Below are 21969 nucleotides of genomic sequence, written 5' to 3'. Positions count from 1 at the left end.
TTTAAAAGTTTTACTTTTTTAATAAACAAACACTTCAATTACTTTTTTTAAGAGAGACTTCTACTGCTTAGAATTCTTTCCAAAAAGTATATAGTGGGTTTGGGGAAATATTTTTTATTTCTGTGCATATATGAATGTGAAATATGCTTTTTATATATATATATAAAGCAACGTAAAGGTATTTATCCTATATTTATTGTTATATATTTGCTAATAGACTTTGAAATAGAGCACAGATTTTTTTTTTTTAATAATTTTACCAATAATTACTTAGGAGAGAAGATTAATGGAGCACTGTAGGTATTTTACCTTATTTCTGAATTTGTTGGTTTTTTCTGCAAACTAGATGCAGAAAACATCTGGAAATGACTCTGCTCTCCCTGTATGTCTCTCTTACTTCATTACTATGTGTGTGATCTGCTGTATAAAGCAAAAAATAGAAAATATCCTTAAATCAAGTATACCTTCCAAACAAGATGTTTGGTTGAAAGGATCTTCTGGAAAGGCTAGAGAAATGAATTATGATAACCTAATTGTGAAATTTTCATTAACTGTTCAGTAATTGTTTCTTACGAGTATCTAAACAAAAGTGGGTCTTTATATCAAACTTGCATAAAACTATAGTAGAGTTTTAGACAAAAGGATCTTTTGCTTGTCTGGTCTCAGTATAGGTATCTGTCACCATCTCACCAACATTATGTATTGGAAAAATTCTGCCCTCTGCTGAATTTCCTCATTTTTAGCATGTACAACCAAAATAAAATTTTTTAAAAAAAGCAACTGATACTGGATACTGTGCTGAAAATGCAGTGGCCTTGGTACCATTGTAACTTTAACAGTTTTTTGCCCTTAATGCTACAAAAATGAATGATTTTGCTGTATTGTAATCAGTCAGATATGAGGGTAGTTTATTCCTTTATGAAGATACTTGGATCACTGTCAGGGCTTTTGTGGAATCCTGTGGAAACCGGTAGTACTGCTACTTGAAAAACTTCTCCTGTTTTAAGGAGCCCTGAGTTAAGGGCTATAAGATTTGCAGCAAAGTGAATTGAGTGCAGAAGAGTGGAGAGCTTGGTAGGTGAGAAACGAGATGAATTGCGGGGGGAAATGCTAGAACAATAAGAACAAAATGCCACTGTTGTTTTTCTTTGTGATGATGTAACAGAGAATAACTTTCCTTGTTACCTCTTTCAAAAAGCAGATTATGTTTATCTGGACCTTGCATTCTAGTTGCTGAAGTCTTGCTTTGCTATCTCCGTTTCATAGGTGGGAGCTTAGGATTGCGTATCGCATTTATCTACATTCTGTGTGCAATGGAATATTTTTATGCTGGTCAAGTAACATGTTGTGGAAAACCTAAAAGTTCATTTATTTAATGCTGCAGATTGTGAAACTGTTGCTGCGACATGGTGGAAATCCATTTCAAGCAAATAAGCACGGGGAGAGACCTGTTGATGTTGCCGAAACTGAAGAGCTGGAAATGCTATTGAAAAGGGAGGTGCCCATCTCTGATGATGAGGACAGTTGCTCAGGTAAAGGTACCCATTTAATTGCATACTTCAAGTGCATCAATTCACCTGCAGTTAGGTGGTTTTAATCTTTTGTATAGTGTTAACTATGGAGTTAAGGCAGGAAGATGATAGCACGTACAAATGGGTGGTGGGGGGTGGAGTATATAAAAAGCTGATAGTGCAGAACTAGTAATATGTTCTGGGTGGTATAGGTAATATAGAAGGTAATAAGAACTTCTGGCTTCTATTTTACTGATACTGTGTTGTTGAAGACAAAGTAGCTGAGAAGTCTGCTGGCAAGGTATGTGCCTTAACTGTAGTAGTTGGTCCACAGAGGATCCTACTGGAAATGAGGGGGAATCTTGCAGCAGAAGTATGTTGTTTTTTGGGTTTTTTTCTTATTCAAACTTTTAATGCATTGAAACGGCTTTATCACTTTCCTTACACTGTTATTTCAAACTCTTCTATTATTTTTTTATTCAGTATGGACAATCTTTAGTCCATGGTACTGAATATGATAATACTCAGTTCTTTTTAAACGGCAAACTGATAGATTCGGCTGAAGAGGCTTGACTTGAAGCCTTATTTGGAGGGAACAATACATCCGAAAATACTTTTTAAAGATTTTTGAGTTCTAGATTTTCATATGATCAGGTAGTGATAACACTCCATATGTTTCCTAAATTTTAATTTTGGGTACAGTTGAGAAATTTACATTTTGGACTTGCAAGTCCAAGACATCCAGTACAACATACTTGCTCCATGCTGTGCGCTCCGTATAGCAGAGACTAGTTGCAGTGAGTTACAGCATAGTCTACTTTAGACTGTCCATATCAGGTACATAAAGAGTCATGAGGGAATTTTTTTACACAAGCAGCTCTTTGCCTTTTAAGAATAAAAGCTCATCTGCAATTGAAACAGAACTAAATAGTTCATGTTGAGGAATATAGTTTAGTTGTTAGAGAGCATTAGAGGTGATGAATTCCTAGAGGAATGAGTCATTATAAAAAGATGTTCTTGAGAAAGAGTCTGGTTATGCAGCAATTATGCACAATAGATGAGGTTTACAAAATTTAAAGTGCATTTATTAGATTGGGAGATAAATGCTAATTAATATTTTTACATATCTGAGTGACAGCTGTAAAGTGTGGGGGGTACTTTGGCTTCATGACCTTTTGTTTTGTCTTAAAAAGCTTAATTCTAGTGGGAAGGCTTATTGTGTGTTTTGAGTGCTTTTTATTTTTTCATTTTTACTGCTGAACTGAACTCTTTTGTCCTGAACTAAAGCGTGAAGAATGTTCCATCAGTATTCAACCTAACTTCTTGTTTTCTTCCTCTAGATTCTGAAGAACCTCCATCTGTAAATCCTTCCAGTGTAGAGGGGAATGTTGATTCAGAAGCAGAAAAGGACACCGCAGCCAATGACAGCAAACAAATGGTCCCAAGTAAGGCACCACTTCCGTCTGCTCTTGATGAGTATGAGTTCAAAGATGATGATGAAGATGAAATGAAAAAAATGATTGATGACAGACATATTCTAAGAAAAGACCTAAAGAAAGAGGATGAGACTGAAGTTGAAAAGAACAGCGTATTTGTGAAACAAGAAAAAGTTGTCTTTTCAAAACCATTTAAAAGTAAAAAGCAGAAACCATCTAGAGTTTTGTATTCAAGTTCTGAAAGTTCCGATGAAGAAATACTTCAGGACAAGAAAATAGTTTCTCCTTGCTCTATTTCAGAGACATCAAATTCTGATGTAAGAGTGAAGAAAGAATATATGGTTGCAAATGAACACAAGCAAAAAGGCAAAGTTAAAAGGAAAGTAAAAAATCAGAGCAAAAATAAAGAGAATCAAGAACTAAAGCAAGAAAAAGAAAATTCTAGAGTAACAAATATAGCTACTTCCGGGTTAGATTCTTTAGATAAAACTAGAGAGGAGGAAACCTTTAAGAAGTCTTTCACCCCAAAAGAAGATTCTTCTTTGCATATATTTCATATCACTGCTGGCAAATCTCCAAAGCATCCCTGTGGATTAACTGAAAAGCAGTCAACACCATTAAAGCAAGAAAACACCAAAACTTGCTTATCACCAGGAGGTTCTGAAATCACATTGCAATCCGAATTAGTTCGGTATGATCACAACACTGATTCTGAATATCTAGTAGAAAGTTCTAGTGGCAAATCTTGCAAGCACAAAGAAAAAAGCAAGCATCATCAGAAAGATTTCCACTTAGAGTTTGGTGAAAAATCTAGTCCTAAAATTAAAGAAGAAGATGAGAATTCAGAGTATACTCTGAGAAAGATTGACAAGGAAGGCAAAATACTTAAAAAGCATAAATTAAGGCACAAAGAAAGAGAAAAGGACAAGCACAAAAAGGAACAGGATGGGGAAAAGGAAAAGCATAAACATAAAGATAATGTTAAAGAGGTTCAAAGAAGTATTGAGTTCGACAGAGAATTTTGGAAAGAGAATTTTTTCAAAAGTGATGAAAATGAAGATATGTTGTCAAATATAGAACATGAACCTCTTTCTTCAGACAGAAAATCAAAGCTAGAAAAAACGGTGGCAAAGGAAGATAAGTTAGTGAAGGAGAAACAGTTCCAGAAAGAGAGAAATGCTAAAGAGGAGAAAGAGAAGAACAAAAAGGAAAATGAGAAGTTTCTCAAGGATGAAAAAATAAAAGATACAAAAGAAGAAAAGGAAATTACGCTTGCAGATAAAGAAATGGAGTTGTTCTGCTTTGGTGCTAAAGATGAGGCAGCCGGCATGCATTTACTAGAAAAAGAAACAGATATTGAAAAGCATGAAAAGAGCTTAAAGGAAAATAAAGAAAAGACTGAAAAGCGAACCTCTGCCAAAGAAAAAGATGTCGAAAAGATAGAAAGAAAAAGCGGAGAAAAAAAGGTAAAACACGAATACAAGACAGAGAAAGAAAAAGCAGAAGTAAATGAAAATATAGAGAAAATAAAAGAGAAACCCAGTTTCCAGCAAGTAGAAAGATGCCATAAGGAAAATGATAAAATGAAAAGCACAAGTACTCTTAAAAAACTTGATGACAAAGAAAGAAATAAAGAAAAAACTGAGAAGAAGCATGATAAAGAAAAGGCTGATAAAGACAGACATTGGGCTGAAAGCAAAGAAAAACACTGTACTGAAAGAAAAGTCAAACAGCCTGAAAAAGATTCTGAATATACTAAATCAGAAAAAAACAGAACTAAAGACAAAGAAAAGGAACTTGAAAAAAAAGACAAATCCAAAGACAAGGAGATCTCAACAGTAGCAAACTCAAAACACATGCAAGAGGAAAGGAGATGCAGTATTACAGTGCATGACAAACTGCCATCTTTGAAAGAAAAAACAAAAGATGATTTGCTGAAAACTCCAGATGGTAGAGAGAAAGATAAAAAAGACAAAGATATAGACCGATACAAAGAGAGAGACAAGCATAAAGATAAACTGCATCAAAGTAGTTTGCTTAAACTAAAACTCGAACATGAGAAACTTAAGCCTAAACCAGCTCCTGCAGCAAAGGATGCTCGACCTAAAGAAAAAAGATTAGTCAATGATGATTTAATGCAAACTAGTTTCGAAAGAATGCTTAGCCTTAAAGATCTGGAAATAGAGCAGTGGCATAGAAAACATAAAGAAAAAATAAAACAGAAGGAGAAAGAACGCTTAAGAAACCGCACTTGCTTAGAACTTAATAAGATGAAAGAAAAACCAAAACACTCATTACCTGAAGTAAAAAGCAAAGAACTGATTCGTTCAAAGAGCTCAGAGTTGCCAGATGTTTGCATGAAGGAGAAACAGCAGAAAGACGCTACAAGTAATAGATCGCAATCAGTAGACACAAGAAGTGTCAATGTGATAAAGCCTTCCTTGGTTTTAGAAAATTTAAATAGATCACCCAAATCTGAAAGTGAAAAGCCAGGTCTAAACTCCAGATCAGTGTCTATGGTTTCAGTTGCAAGCTCTGAGGATTCTTGCCATACCACAGTAACTACTCCAAGGCCCGTAACTGAATATGATTCAGACTTTATGCTAGAAGGTTCTGATTCCCAAATGTCTTTTTCACAGTCACCGTTTCTGGCAAGTGCCAAATCACCAGCCCTTCATGAAAAAGAGACTGATGGACTTGCGGAGTTGCCAGATCGCATTAAGCCAACTTTTGCAAACAGGCTTCCACCAGCGTACATTAGATCAGCATCTGTTGAAGACACTAAACTGGTTTTCAATGAGTGTAGACCTGTTGTAGAGGTTCGAAGATGCAGCATGCCTGCTGCTGTTTCTGAACACAGCAAACAGCCTCGAATATCAGAAGAAAATAATCAGAATGCTCTGCCGTCAGTTCAGACTTATGCTAGCACTTCACCTAAACCAGAATTACCATGTAGCATGCTTGAAAGAGAATTTCAAAGTAGTATGTCTGGTTTGCAGTCAAACTTTACACCATCTCTGAGTGGAGCTGCTAGCAGCAAGCAGGCAACAACAGGTCCAAGTACCATTAAAAGTTCGGCTCAAATGAGCCCTTCAGAAGGCTATAATATGCATTTAGAGCCATGTAGCCAAAGTGGTGTGACTCAGAAAACCAAACTGTGGGATGTGCCTTTTGACAGACTTAATTCATTAAACAGTGAGTTTAACAGCTCAGGTTATGGTGTATCCGAGCAAGATACTAACAGTGTTATAGCAATGCATAATTCTGAAAACAGGACATTAAAAGAGCAACAAGTGTCTGAGTTTTTGCCTCAGCATGCTGAAATCAAGGGAAATTCCACTTCACAAGAATCTGCATCGGTTTTGCCTTCACAGTTGCCTTGTTCTTTACCTACCCAGCCACTCCCAGATGTGTCTAAACACATTTCTTTACCAGGCATTAGCAGTCAGGATTCATCCTTTGTACAAAAAAATCTTGTTCAAACTGCAGCTTCTACTTTAGATACAGATGCTACTAGCACCAGAGAGATGGAAAATGCTTTCTTCCCTTCACACATTAAGAAAGCTGATGCACCCACTGCTGTATATTCTGAGAGCCCCATGAAGGATATTTCACAGAGCTATGAACGGGTGAATGATTTACCGGTGGTACCGTTAGAAAGAGGTATTCCTGAAAGTGATAGCAGTTCACAGTTAAATGTAAATTCATACACATTCAATAAACTTGTTTGTAAGAATGCTCAGAGTGAAATGGATAGTAACACAGCAGATGCTTCAGACATGAGAAATGAAAAAGGCCAACAAGAAGAGTTGATTTCAGTGCACGTAGATAGTAAAGCCGATGCTGATCTCTGTGAACTAAGTTCAGGAATGTCAAAAGGAATTACAAACGAATCAGCTAATAAAAAACTCTGTACTGCAGACAGAGAAAACGTGTTGACAGATGATCCACCACAGTACTCCTCTTTATCTAATTTGGAAAATAGTTCACAACAGATTACACAGGAAGAGGTGAATAAATACATCCAAATAGTTAAACTAGAAGAAGAAATTGCTGAGGATCTGAAGATGGAACAGCAAGAAGTACCTCAAAGAATCACGAGGAACAGAGCAAATATGCTTGCTAACCAGGGTAAGCAGAATCCTGTTGGCTGCACACAGACATCGGAAAAAGAGTCTGAATCATCAGCATCTATGAAAGCAAGGATTAGATTAACTGAAGAGGATGATGCTCAGGTACATCATCCACGTAAAAGAAAGGTGTCACGTGTGCCTCAGCCTGTGCAAGTGAACCCTTCTTTACTGCAAGCAAAGGAGAGAACCCAGCAGTCACTGGCAGCTATTGTTGATTCTTTGAAACTTGAAGAGATTCAGCCATACAGTTCTGAGAGAGCAAACCCATATTTTGAATACTTGCACATAAGAAAAAAAATAGAAGAGAAGCGTAAATTACTGTGCAGTGTTATTCCTCAGGCACCTCAATACTATGATGAATATGTGACCTTCAATGGCTCATACCTACTAGATGGCAACCCCTTGAGCAAGATATGCATCCCAACTGTAAGTAACATTGTCTTTAAATATACAATACAATGAAAGGCACATTTTGGTTTTATTCTTGTAACTTTCATATTCTTCCTAACTTGCTTCTGAATACTTGCACTGAAAATAGTAAATTGACACCTGTCAAGTTAATATTGACCAGCAATGTCATATTTAAAAACCCCATTCAGTGGAAATATAAACAGTGGTTTCACAGTCATTACAACACAAACCATCATGTATGGCATCTGTAACAGGCACACAGACAAATACTATATTTCAAAGTATTTACTACTGTAAAGCCTAACCTTTCAAAAGTGAAGTCAGTTGCTAAGAGCTTCTCTGAATTTCTGCTGGCAATAGTTTGCTTAAAACTAATTATTCAGAGCTCTTTCATTTGGGGTGAGGTGGATGTGCAGTGCTTCAAAACATTAAGTCCATCACCAAAAGCTTTGTGTATGAGAGTGCCTGTTAGCTGTTCTCCTTAGTACTCTCAAGAGCAGCAGATATAATGTGCGGTGTCTTGGCTTTTGTGATCCATCAATTTAAAGTGTTCTGGGTTTTATTTAATAATATGAAGCTCTTTTCCTTTTCAGTGAAGAACATCCGTAGTTCAGGAACGCTTGTATAGCTCTAAGTCTCGATAGTTCTGACACGGGCATATTCCTGATGAGAGCTGTGAAGGAGCTCTGTGCAATGCAGCACATAATGGCCTCAAGCACAGTTACTATTGCTGTTTGCTGTGGAGGTGCCCCTCCAGGTGTCTCACAGTAACATGGTCGCTGCTGGGCTCTGTTTTGATGTCAGCATAATCACGGTAGCACCTGAATTGCAATTCATTTCTTTGCTCCTCAGCACACCTGATTCTGTGCTTATGGTGTTCTATGTGAGGGAATAGGGGAGACCCAAAACATTTTGCATTGAGGGCTTTCTGCTAGTCACCTTGAAGTAATGTTACTCCTCAGAGTAGATGGTGGGTTTATATTTTTCCAGTTATCCGATCCACTTAAATTGCTCTAGGTCCGAGGGAAAATTTACTAGCTTAAACCTGTTTGAAGGGGTTAGGCTAACATACGTAATAGTTGGAATAGGCTGAGACCACGTATTTGATTTCCTAAAGCAGTTATTTGACTGACATACAGTAGCTTGTTAATTTCAGAATTAGTAGCATTTGACTGTATGCCCATTACTTCAGATATGTCCACTTCAGGAAAAATCTGAATTTAGGAGGAACGGGGACAATATTGTAATCCTTGAATAGTGAAAATGCCTACTAAACTGAACTGTTTGTGTATATGAAGTTCCATATGCACAAGCCAAGCATCCAGTCTTCAGCTTCCGTATTTCTGAATGGGCTAGTTATGTCAATTCATTTAAGATAACTTGCCCCTACTTGAGATGCTGCCTTAACTCATTACAGTAATTTGAAGATTCTTTTGATTAAGAAATGACGAGTGTTGCTAAACCAGAGATCACTTCATGCTCAGAAATGAATGTTTGTGTATACGTTGCACATGTTGTCCAACCATGTGAAAATCAGGCCTATGTCTAGTCTCTCTACAATTGTGGAATATTAATAACATGTACACATTGTTATGCATAAAATGTGTAAGTTAATATGCAACTGTAAAATGACCTCTCTATAGTTTTTTTTAAAATTTTTTTCTTAGATGGCTCTTTAATGATTCTCTGTTAACCGGATTTTTGCCTTATTAATTTACATAAGCTACATGAAAGTAGATACTCTTGCTTAAATTATTGTTGTACTTTAGATATCACTGCGTGAAGGGCTACGTGATGACAATATATTTAGCTCTGACACTCTAGGACTCGGAATAGTTTGTATAACATACTGTTCTCTGCATTGGAATTTTAATGATGCACTGTAGTTTATCTGATGAACTTCAAACATCCTGTAGGTGGGAACCAGGAGATGGTGTGCTTAAGTTTGATTTCCACAGCCTTGTTTATATGCGGTAATTTATGACCCGTATCACCTAAGGCTGTAAGGATAGTCACGTATGAATTGTGGCTTCCCTTTCACCAATGCAAATACAAAACATAAGATAGGAGATACTAGGTCAATTGAAAACAGAAGGAAACAAATCTGAATCTCCTAACAAGAGGAAATTTAAATTGAACTTAGCTATGTTGCCTTTCAGATTGCTACAGCAGTATGTTCTGTGGGGCTCAGTTGTCTTTATCTGTACTGCCTCCTGAGAAGAGACTGCAAGATGATTCATTTCCAGCTTGCGATGGCTATCTAGCAGACATGTTTCTAATAAAAAGGATTCTGCCCAGTCTCTCTGGCGTTCCTGCAGAAACTTAAGTGGCAAAAGCTTGTGTTGGTGGTGCTACCAGAAACTTGCTTCCTAAATGCATGAAATACTATAGCAATAGAGCAGGTCAGTCAATTTGGGTGGCATGGGCGAGGAGAGACAGATAGGGATGTGTGAAAATAATTGCAGAAATTTTGTGCATGTGTGAATCAGAGTTAGCTTAAACGTTCTCCTTTTTTTGTACTAGGCACAAATGAGGATTGAAGGTTTATAGAGTGAATAGTTTGTGTTCTTGTTGTAGTCGCTATGAGGGATGCAAGGCATGGAAGACACTTTAATTGGTTTTCATGTGTTGGAGATGGTGAGGGTACGTCTGTTGAGATGGCAGCCTTCTAGTGAAGCAGAGCAGAGGTGAAAGGCTGAGTTCCGTCTAGCTTTTTGGATAGTTTCTTAGACCGGGACTAGAGAACGCTCGACACGGCAGGGCTCTGTAGTTTCCCTCTTTTCTATATGGAGTCTGGGCCCTCCAGAAACTAGTTTGCTAACTTACTTTGGTTACACAAGGAGCTGAGGTCACCTTTTCCCTGTGGCATTTGGTTTCATGTTCTGTCCTCACAAGTCCAAGATAGGCGCTCATATTTTCCCTACACATGTTTTGTGGTCTCCTTACTAACCGTCTCAGACTAGAAAATCCAAGAGGCTCCTCTGGCTGTTCCTGCCTTGAAACCTTTAATTTCAGTTCCCTTTGAGACCAGAAAGTTTATTTCCTTTGTCCCAGTCCAGTGCTGGTTCACAAGCTGGGATTTCCAGCAGGGGCTGTGGGACGACTCCAATCCTGTGTGCAGACTTTAAGGATACGAGGCTCTTTCCTCCCCTGTTTCTAAGAGGAGAGGAAAACATTAATATTTTCATAAATTAATGTAAAAACACTCAGTTGTGTATTTAGCTTTATGTTTTATAAGTACAGGGCTGACGGGAGTGACGCGTTTATAGGTTTACGCAGAGGCAGGAGTGGTCTCTGGGCTCACAAAAGCCTGTAGCTGCCGCAGGGGCGGCCTTTAGTGAGAACAACCGTGAGGGCCGCCGGGGGTCCCGCCGTGGCGGGCCGGCCGCCCTTACCGCCGGGGAGAGGTCCTCCTCCCGGACAGCCGGGGGCTTCTCCCGGCCCCGCTGCGCTCCCGCTCCTTCCCGCCGCCGGGGGGCGCGCCCGCCCGCCCCTGCGCAGCGCCGGGGCGCCCCCTGCTGGCCGGGAAGCGTCCCTCCCGCCGGGGCCAGCGCCTGTGCGTGTGGTTAGAAGCGGTGTATGTGGCTGCTCGGCAAAAGCAGTAACCCAATAAAGCCGTTCTGGGGTCCCAAAAAGACTGTTAATGAAAGCTGCGGTGTAATAACAGCTGCACAGAGGCAGAGTTCTCCTATAGGTTAAAATTAAAGTCCACAAAAGTTCACTGTTGATGTAATTAAGTCCTTTCCAGTTATTTCCTATGGTGGTGTTTCTCATTTCTGTTGCAAAATTAAATGGTGTGGATTTTTATTTCTGTTGCAAAATTAAACAGTCTATAAATTTAAAGGAATAACATCTTATAAGAAGATTTGAAATTGTTCAGGTGATATAGTTGCTCGCCAGCTCTGAAATTTTGATTTCTGGATAACTTAGCTGCATCAGCTCAAAGAATATTTATAGACAGATTGTTTATCTTTCTTCTTGTGCTGCGTGCTTCTCTATTAACAAAAGCAACTAGATGAGAGATCTTTTGTGGCTTAGAGAGACAGGGAACTACTGGAGAGAGTCCAACATAGGGCAACCAAGCTGTGCGGTGTTGTCGATACACCAGAGGGATGGGATGTCATCCAGAAGGACCTGGACAGGCTGGAGAGGTGGGCCCAGGTGAACCTCATGACGTTCAACAAGAGCAAGTGCAAGGTTCTGCACCTGGGCCTGGAACAATCCTCGCCATCAGTACAGACTAGGGGGTGAGGTATTAGAAAGCAGCCCTGAGGAAAGGGACTTGGGGGTGCTGGTGGATGAGAAGCTGGACATGAGCAGGCAGTGTGCAGTTGCAGCCCAGAAGGCAAATCACATCCTGGACTGCATCAAAAGATGCATTGCTAGCAGGTCCAGAGAGGTGATTCTGCCACTTTATTCTACTCTGGTGAGATCTCACCTGGAGTACTGTGTGCAGGTCTGGAGCCCTCAATATAGGAAAGACATGGACCTGATGGAGCAGGTCCAGAGGAGGGCCACCAGGATGATCAGGGCGTTGGAGCACCTCTGCTATGAGGACAGGCTGAGGGAGCTGGGGTTGTTCAGCCTGGAGAAGAGGAGGCTCTGGGGAGACCTAATAGCAGCCTTCCAGTACCTGAAGGGGGGCTACAGGAAGGCTGGGGAGAGCCTGTTTACAAAGCCCTGTAGTGACAGGTGGAGGGGAAATGGCTTTAAGCTGGAGGGGAGCAGATTTAGACTGGAGATTAGGAGAAAGTTCTTTACTGTGAGGGTAGTGGAGCACTGGAACAGGTTGCCCAGGGAGGTGTTTGAGGCCCCTTCCCTGGAGATATTCAAGGTGAGGCTTGATGAGGCCCTGGGCAACCTGGTCTAGTTGGGAGTGTCCCTGCTGACTGCGGGGAGGTTGGACTAGATGACCTTTGGAGGTGCCTTCCGGCCTGGACCATTCTATGATTCTATGATTAAGGGATTAGAGCACCTCCCTTACGAGGAAAGGCTCAAAGAACTGGGGCTCTTTAGCCTCAAGAAGAGAAGGCTGAGGGGAGACCTAATTAATGCTTATAAGTATCTAAAGGGCGGTTTTAGGGAGGATGGAGCAGGACTCTTTTCAGTGATTTCCAGCGATAGGACGAGGGGCAGTGGGCATAAGCTGGAACACAGGAAGTTCTACTCAAAAATGAGGAAGAACTTCTTTACGGTGAGGGTGACAGAGCACTGGAACAGGCTGTCGAGAGAGGTTGTGGAGTCCCCTTCTCTGGAGATTTTCAAGACCTGCCTTAATGCAGTCCTGAGTGATGTGCTCTGGGCAATCCTGCTTTAGCAGGGGAGTTGGACTAGATGATCTCTAGAGGTCCCTTCCAACTCTGTCAAATCCGTGAATCCGTAAAAGCTTGGTGTTGCTACAAGCATCTTGTCTTTTTTTTTTATTGAAAGACTATGACAGCACTGTTGTACTGTGCTTTGAATGCAAAATTTCCAGGCAAAACAAGACTGCTGTATATCTCAGGCCTGAATTTAACCATGCTGAAATCCAATAAGATTGAGACAGATTATGCCAGTAGGTGTTTGTGGTTTGGGTTGGTGGTTTTTGTTGTGTTTGTTTGTTTTTAATGCTGATGGCTTATACTAACTGGCATATGCCATAAACGTTACTTACCCGTTTGGGAGCCAAATTGTTTTCATTGAGAGAAGTGAAGTGTATCTTGTTTAGTAGTTTGAAACATGAAGGAGTTGAATGTCATTTTATACCAAAAAATAACTTAAGGAATGCACCGCAATTAGTTATTCAATATATTCTTTCATTCCAAAGACATTGGCCAACTTCCAGTTGGGGAAAAAATTGTCAAATAATTTTCTAACATCACAATAATTGAATAATTTTTGGTAGATAAATCACTTTGTTACTGGAATGCATAGGTGCACAATTAATACTAGTAATGCAGTGTGGCCATGTTTTCATAATGGATTTATTATTTTCTTTACAGTTGCAGGATCTGTATTATTGAATAGAATTATGTATGTCAATGTGTTTGTGTTAAGTACAAGGTAGAGCATAATACCTGTAGGCATGGATTTCAGCTGTGCTTTCTGAGGATCGGTGGTAGTAAGCAGTACTTCATTTAGTTTTGATGAGTCCTTCCAAAACAATGTCAATGCTCTTATATCTAGCAGTTGTTAAAAAAACATGCTGAACTGTCAGACAGAACTTGCATAGAGAAAAGTAAACTCTGAGTGGAGCCTTAAAACTCCCAAGATATATATTAGTTATTTCCCAAGAAACACCCGATTTCTGCAGTTGCCTTGAGGGCTCCAGGTACCTTTTCAATGTTTGTCATACAGCTGTCAGGAGAGTTACATCAGTTGTTTACTATAATTAACTAAAAATGCAAAATTTTTGATCAGTAACAGTGTTGATAACTCACTCCGGACTATTTTATTATATCTTTTATATATTATTAATTATTATTGTTATTACTATTATTATTATTATTTGTATCAGCTTTTAAAAAAACTTACTTGAAGAATTGACAGGAGGAAACACTTTTCCAAGCCACTGCATGGAACTCTAGTGTACTTTTGTGCTTGCCTGTGTTCTGTAAGATTAGGAATATGGTTGGTTATCTTTTGTGCCATATAAAATGCCAGTGACACTGTATAGATATATCAAGTGACTTATTTTTTCAATGATATTTTCTTTTTCTTACTTTGCTCTTGTATTTAGCTGGGCAGTTCTTAACTTCTCAGAATGAACAGTTGTGCTTCAAAGAGTCTTTAAAATTGAAAGCAAATTGTACTTTTACTATAATCTAATGTGTGGCCCTTCTAAAGAACAGCTTATGGCATGCTGACAATGACTGTTCAAAAGCACTAAACAGATTGAAATGCCATTTCCATTGGGTTTATTAATTTTATGGTAAAGAATACTTTAAAACTTTTATTGCAAATGGATTGAGATCACGTAATTAATGGAAGGTATAGAACTGTAGTATTTTCCCTAAAAAATACCTTGATTATGGTTTTTTTTTAGTAAATGCTCAAATCATTCAGGCAGTGTTAAATGTATGTTAAATACATATTCACTATACTAGTTATAAAACTTTTTCCACAGATTACACCACCTCCCTCACTGTCGGACCCACTTAAGGAACTATTTAAACAACAGGAGGTTGTAAGGATGAAACTGCGTTTGCAGCACAGTATTGAAAGGGTAAGACTAAAGTAATTTGTTTTTTTTTATTTCCCAATTTCAAGCTTTAGGGATTTTTGTTTTTCAATGTACAGACTATATTTTGCTTAATTTAACAATGCTTTAGAAGAATCTGCCTTCAGTCCAAATTTATGAATTGGAGAAGTTTGTAAATACAAAAAAATGGTTTGGAGGACTGTTACCAGAATACTTAAGTCAGTCAGATAGCAGCTTTTTCCTATTAATTGCTCTAAGATGTGGCCCACTTTTTTCCCCAGGGGCAGCGGGGAGTGGAAAGAAAGCTGCAGACTCTGGTTTTGAAAGCTAATAGTGGTTGTAGACTTCAGAACCAAATTGACTGACTTAAAAGAATTGAAGCAAGAGTAAATTCTGTACTGGTAGAAGGCACATGTGGCTCTAAGACAAGAACATTAGAACACAAGAACATTGCTTGCAAAGACTGCCTAAAATTGTTAGGTATATATCTGTAAGCTTCACTGAATTTGATCACAGAAATTGAGAAAATATTCCTGGCTTTAAGAGTATTCTTTACTTTTAGGTTGCCCAAACTTTTTTCCTTGACAGCCTAGATTCAGATGTCTTGTCAGTATTGTGAGCCAGATTGCTTGTGGACACAGGCAGAGCCCCTTTCTCACTTAGAATGAATCATTTAAGGGTTTCCTCACACTTATACAAGTAACTGGCTCATTAAAACCTGATGTGGTCGGTTCTTGATTAAGTTGATTTCAGTGTAGCTTAACAAACCTGTTGAGGGAGGGGTTTTACTTGAATTCAGTATTTCGGTGTAAAGCTAGGTGTAAAATAACAAACACAGAGAATGTAAACGTGGTTCAAGTTCTGTCTGCAAAGAAATTATTGTAACCAAAGGAGAGCTGCTGCTTTTTCTGTTTTCCAAGCTTTTTATAATCCACCTGATTGTCTTTTGATTTAAAAATTAGAGCCACTATGTTGCAAAGCAGTAAACACACACACATTCTTTTATGTCTTATAAAAATCTGCATATATTTTTAGGTTTTTTTGCTCAGTCTGTTCTTCTAATCAAATCCAGTTTATACAACCATAAGTCAAGTTTGCCCAAGTGAGCTGTATTTTCTTGTCTCAGTTCAGGAAAGAATCTTTGTCCATCTAAGGATTTATGGAGTCTCTGCATGTTGTTTAAAGAAAAAATAATTATTTTTTTTTTAAATTAAGATTTTTTTTTAAATTATCCTGCAAATTATATTTCTGCTTCTGTTTGTTTGGCCATTGTGCCTGGCATGAGAAGCATGTGACAAAAATCTTAATATAGTTGAGACTCACAAACCTATATCCCAGCCTTATGCTCTTCATACCTTTAATTTTTCACTTTCTTCATTAAGTAGAACTTCCCTCACTAAGTGGAAAATCCAGGTATGGCATTCAGCCAACAGTGGGGGGGGAAGAGGGTATTTTCAGTTCTGACATTCAGCAAACACTCTTTGCATAATTAAATTGAAATTTTGGAGTTGATTAGATGAACAATTGGTTGTCCGTCTACCAGCCCATTTCTCATACCGTTCAAAAGTGTAAGCCCTTAAAAAAAAAATGTGTGAATGAATGGACGTTTTTATGAATCAAACCGAAATGCTTGATTTAACAAATGTATATTTATATGTTGATTATCTTATTCAATTAGGAAAAGCTTATTGTTTCTAACGAACAAGAAGTTCTACGTGTTCATTATCGAGCAGCAAGAACGCTAGCTAATCAAACACTACCATTCAGTGCCTGCACTGTTTTGCTGGATGCCGAGGTTTACAATGTGCCTCTGGATGCTCAGGTAAACAAATGCATTTCAGAATTTCAGAAAAGAAAAAAAAACAGGTCTTTCTAGCCTGACTCAGAAGAACCGTTTGGAGAGAATTCTGTTCCCATACTGAAATAATCATTGATTTATCTGGAATTAAGATTTTGCATGTTCTAGATTGTTACTTTAATTAGACGTCATTTGGTGTGCAGTAACAAGAGCATGTGGGTAAATGTATGCTGGTTTTCTGTTTTGTACCATATCTGGTTTTCTTTCATCTCCAGAAATGATGAGGATAAAATGAGACCATTACTCCGCTGGTTTTTATGAAAAAAATTTCAGTCAGAATATATTTTGGAAGCTCACAAGTACAGCTTAAACAACAACAAAAAATCAGACTATAAGATCATTACTGTCAGTAGTCCAGAGAATCAGAGTGCAGTAGTATGTGAGGTGATGAGTTTGGTTTGTGAAATTTGAAAATGTTTTGTGGAGATGTTCACTTAACATTTATCTCCTCACTCTAAGGTAGTCATTAGACCTGTTCCATAAAAAGCAGATGACCAACAGTGAAATGTTGAACACTCCCAGATGAAATTATTTTTTTCAAAATCGCCTCAAGCTCCATGTTATTTACATGTGCCATGTTATTTACATGTGCCGTGTTGGTATTTAGTTCCTGATTAAAACCTAAAACAAGTGGTATACTTCATAATCTGCATACCTTTTATGCTAACTAACTAAAATGGAAACAGCATTCAGAACCTGTTTCAGTGACTGTAAAGAGCACATAATGCAAGGAAGAAATTTGATGTTAAGGATGTAATAAAAGTGTGGGTGCATTGGATGTTGGGCATTTTAAAATGAAACACCTCCATTTCCAACATATGTGGAATTCTATTTTAGTCTTGGAGCCCCTTATAGAATTATTACAGGTCCCAGTGTTTTCCCAGTCTGTTACTATGTTTTTTTCCCTTCTTTTTAAAGAACTAGAGCTATGCACAATGAGGGGATTCAGCAGGAGATATTAGTTTTATAGTGACTGTGTTGTTCTCCCATTTTAAGCTTTGTACTGAAAAGTTTTTAAATCATTATTTCCTTAGTAAATCTAATTGATAAAGCAAAAATGAGATATTTTTTTTTCTCTTCTGTTAACAGTCCAAGTATCATCACTGTTAGTTCTGAAGCTCAGAATGTCCATTGCTTTTTTCTGACCCAGTTAAGAGGGCCTAATCTTTTTAGAAATTTGAGATACATCTGAATTATATGCGTATAATTGCATTTTATGCTTAACATTTTACAACTGATTTTCAAGAAGCTGATTCTATATTTTAATTCTGTGAAATAAAAGGAATCTTTTGTATTCCAGCTTTTTTGACCATATATATAATGACAACAGTAGTAGTAAAACATCCCTCCTTCTCCCTCACTACCTCAACAGCTTTGTGTTTCAGTCTGTGGTAATTTTTATTAGAAAATTATAATACTGCACATAATGTTCTGCAAAATATTAAATATATTTTTTTACTGTAATTGAAATCAATGTTTTAAGCTATCAGCTTGGTGCTTGGGTTTAAATTTGCTTCATGGCAAGAATGTAGATGCATAAGAAACCATTTTCTAGTAGCGCATTTTGTCACTTCGCTGTTACCCCACTTGCAACTCTTAATGTTGTTGTACAATGAAGAAACATTTCTGATTAAGTTTTTCTTCTATTTGAGCAAATAGCTGGGAAAGATTAGTAAGCAAAGATCTGGTTTATTTTGCAGGGTAGTGACTGCCTCAGAACTGTTTTTATGGGATTTCTGAGTCTTTGGAGGCTTGCCTTTATGGCTGCACATGTTGGGCAGACCTTGAGAACCACACTATGCAGTCATATGGGCCAAACCAGAGATGGGGGAGGAAAAAGGCTCAGTTTCTGGTGAACAGACTGTTAGCTGGTCACAGCTCACCTAAATGCCTACAGTTCAGGGTTACAAGATCAGTGGTGTTGAGGGCTCTTTCTAGAACCAACCTGTTCAGCTGTCCTTGATAACTGAAATCTCAGCTGTTTTCTAGAGATGGCAGTCTCTGCAGCTGTTGTTCCTGTTCTTGCCCATTGCTACAGTGTACAAATTCCTACAGGGTCTGGTTTTGTGTTGTTTTTTTTTTCTAAAGTAACAACAGCTTGTTTTATTTAGTGATTATTATTTAAATGTTAAATTGGCATAGTAGAGTATCTAGTTTCGTATGATGGGCAGCTGTGGCATTTCAGATTCTTATTAAATAGGTCTTTTAAAAAAATAAAATTAATTGAGCAGGACATTAAGACACGTCTGCTCGCTTTTTTTAATTTCCTTTTGAGGATTTTGATGGTAAAGATATTTTTTTGTTATTGTTTTTGAATACTTGTGTAGCCATTTAAGTCAGGCTGGTTAAGCTTTCCTTTATTAATGTTTTTGCTTTTCCCGAGGGAGTGATAATTTAATTTGTTACTGACTTTTAAGGACAACAGAGAGATTGGAATTTGTGGAAGGATCAGTCGGCCTTGTAGTGATTAAGACTTAAAGGCATAAATCTTTAAGCCTCCTACTCTAAATTTAAAAAATAGAGTACAGTAAATAGCTTGAGGGAATCTGAAAATACCCGTTTTTAGTGAGCACTTGGCTCACAGTGAAAGTGGTGGTCAACATGTATGCTCATCTATACCTTGATACTTTGACTCAGAGTTTATTTTTCCATCTGAAGCATTGTTTATGAAGGTCCCACAAAGTAGGTTTTATGTTTCACAGTATGTTAAAGACAGCATCATGAAATAACTTACAGTTTGAATACTTTTTTCTTTGTTTGTTTTTCAGACTGATGACAGCAAAACATCAGTGAGGGATCGATTTAATGCAAGGCAGTTTATGTCATGGTTACAGGACGTTGATGATAAGTTTGACAAATTAAAGGTACACTTCTTTGTCTTTCCACTTTAAATAAAAAAACAAAACTCTAATGTCGCTACAAAAATGACATGAATGAATAGTAGATTTGTATGCAATAAAGGAGGGTCTAGCAGTCTAAAAACTAAACTTTGTTGCTATATAGCTTAATGGAATAATCTGCAAATTTCTAAATACGCAGTGGGGAAAGCACTTACTACCACCAGAGGGGCTCCGAGATAATTTTTCTATTTTCAAACCTGTTGCAATGTTTTTTTCAAATATTGAAATAACTTCTTTCTCAATTTTAAAATAGACGTGCCTTTTGATGAGGCAGCAGCACGAAGCAGCAGCTTTAAATGCGGTACAGAGACTGGAGTGGCAGCTTAAACTACAAGAACTTGATCCTGCTACATACAAATCTATCAGTATTTACGAAATTCAGGAGTTTTATGTTCCTCTTGTTGATGTTAATGATGACTTTGAATTGACACCAATATGACAACTAGCATCTTCTGGCTCACCCTTCCCCTCGGACAACTAGCAATTGCAGTGCAGTGAGAAACAAAGGTATTTTTCTTTTAAGACAGAGCACTTAATTCTGTGGAATACTACCTTTCTCAATAATGCAGGTGTTCCTTCAGAGAAGTGTGGCACAGGCTCTTGTCCAAACACAGAAGGTGGATGCTAATTTTAAAGTCAGCTTCCCAGTAAATGCCATTATCTGTATTTTAAAATTGCCTATAGCTTTAGAGCTTATTGCTGAAAAAGATGACGAAACGTGGTGAGTTGACAGCGCTGGAAGCTGTTAATAACTAAAACAGCCACCAAAAAACAAATGATACTTAAAATCTGCTATAAAGTTTTGTATTATGAAACTTCAGTAACAGTTGAACTCCCACAGAAAAATGATGAAAAAGCCTGTGGAAGAAAATGTAAGACTTGGAGGAAAATAGTCTATTAATCTTATTATATTTTGTAAATTACTGTACAGTTTTCTTTTTGGAAAAAAGATGTAATATTGTCTTCATTTTTAAATAATTTATTTTATACATAATGTGCAAATGTAAATAGTCTTGTAATTAATGTTCAAACCTGTATAAAATAGATATTTTAACTGTAAAACTGTTTTTGTCTAATGTTTTATTGGACCAAAGTTGTAGTTTTATTAAGTGTAGTGTGTTCCTGGTTGGCAGTTCTTTTTCTATGGCATGTGTTTGATTTAGCTGCTTGTTTCATCATCATAACTGTAAAAGAATTGAAACTGAACTGTATTGCATGCTTCACAGAACTCTTAACTCCTTTCCTTCAATAGCTGATACCTAAACAACTGTAATATTTACAAAATCATATTTCATATTAGTCTGCTGTTGTAATGCCATACCTACCACTTACTATACTGAAAATATTTTTGTGTAAAACAAAAAAACCCCTTTTGCTCTTATATGGTGGTCTCGTAATAGAGCCTATTTTTTCCAACAAAAATGCCTTTGAATGAAAATTCTTAAATTGTATATTGTCTATTTTAATATTAATCTATGGAAGGATATGTAAATAGTTGTAAATATAATGTTTAATAAATTTTATTGGTCATGGTATTAATTGGAATTTCTTAATATTGTAACACTTGCTATATCAAATAATATCAAACTTTGGCATTCCCTAAATATGTAAGGATGAAACGAAAAAAATTCCCGTGTTGTGACATTTAATGCTTTTTTATTCTTGGTACTGTTAATGAGCAGACAGTTAATTATTTATTAGTAGGAGGTTACACATATTCATGAAAAAGATTTGTTACCCTCTAGTCCATAAATTATTCAAGAATGCTGGGGATCTGATGTCTGTGAAATTAGTTCTGAAAGAAAAGGGGCTTAGGCAAGAGTCCTGGTTACCCAGAAAAGAGCTTTTAAGGTACTTGGTTTGAAGTGATTTTTAATTACTAGGTGAGCTACTGCAGAGTACTTATTCCTTCTGCTTGTGTGAACACCCAGAGTATGTTTCTTGTGATGGAGAGCAAACAGGCATTGAACAAGGGACTGCGTGGACAGCAGGCTCCTCCCTGTTTGCACATCACTGCTAATTCTAGTCAAGAATAAAGTAATATTATCTGAAGCATAGTATAAGCCAATTAATGTGTAGTTCCTGCCCCGTAACTTTTTTTCCACTTTTAATTTGTTAGGTACCTATGGAAGGAGAAGTTGTTCGTGCTTTTATGTAGGAGTATCTTCCTGACATCATTCAGAATTGAAGATGTACTGAGGAAAATGCAAATGTGATATTCTTCTGAAAATAAAATGTTCTTCTGAAAGTAGCTGTAAAATTTTAAAGTTATACAGAAATGCTATTATCTACTTAAAAAGACAAGGAAAAAGATGGATAAAGCTGCAAGGTGTTTACAACTAGTAAGTGAGTGCGAGTTTACTTCCATCAGATACTTAGAGTAATAAAAAGTAACATACCTTTCTGGAAGTGGGAGAATCTAATACACACTTTCTGAAGTATGAGATATTAATTAAGAGTATTTCATGAAGAACAGAAAAGGTGAACTGGTTTGCAGGAGCATTGGCTGTGTTAGGCAAGAAGTTGGTGACAAAAATACT

General features: G+C 37.5%; 1 protein-coding gene across 4 annotated transcripts in view; it reads left to right on the top strand.

The window, feature by feature from the left end:
• ANKRD12 (ankyrin repeat domain 12) overlaps positions 1-21732 on the top strand; it is a 61324-nt gene extending 39592 nt beyond the window's left edge. For 2 of the 4 annotated variants that reach the window (XM_014938517.1, XM_014938519.1), the window contains 6 exons: positions 1385-1538; positions 2852-7506; positions 14597-14695; positions 16350-16493; positions 19298-19393; positions 19683-20964. In XM_014938517.1, the coding sequence (XP_014794003.1) occupies positions 1385-1538; positions 2852-7506; positions 14597-14695; positions 16350-16493; positions 19298-19393; positions 19683-19868 (5334 nt within the window). In that variant the 3' untranslated portion in view covers positions 19869-20964. Of the gene's footprint in view, positions 1-1384; positions 1539-2851; positions 7507-14596; positions 14696-16349; positions 16494-19297; positions 19394-19682; positions 20965-21548 lie in introns of those variants that run through there. The other 2 variants (XR_001411548.1, XM_014938518.1) reach the window with 2 other exon arrangements.
• Positions 21733-21969: the final 237 nt, after the last annotated feature.

This window comes from Calidris pugnax, unplaced genomic scaffold (assembly GCF_001431845.1).
Source record: "Calidris pugnax isolate Ruff unplaced genomic scaffold, ASM143184v1 scaffold13, whole genome shotgun sequence".
NCBI lineage: Eukaryota > Metazoa > Chordata > Aves > Charadriiformes > Scolopacidae > Calidris > Calidris pugnax.
Note: the sequence above shows the minus strand (reverse complement) of the source record. Positions and strands in the feature narration are given on the sequence as shown.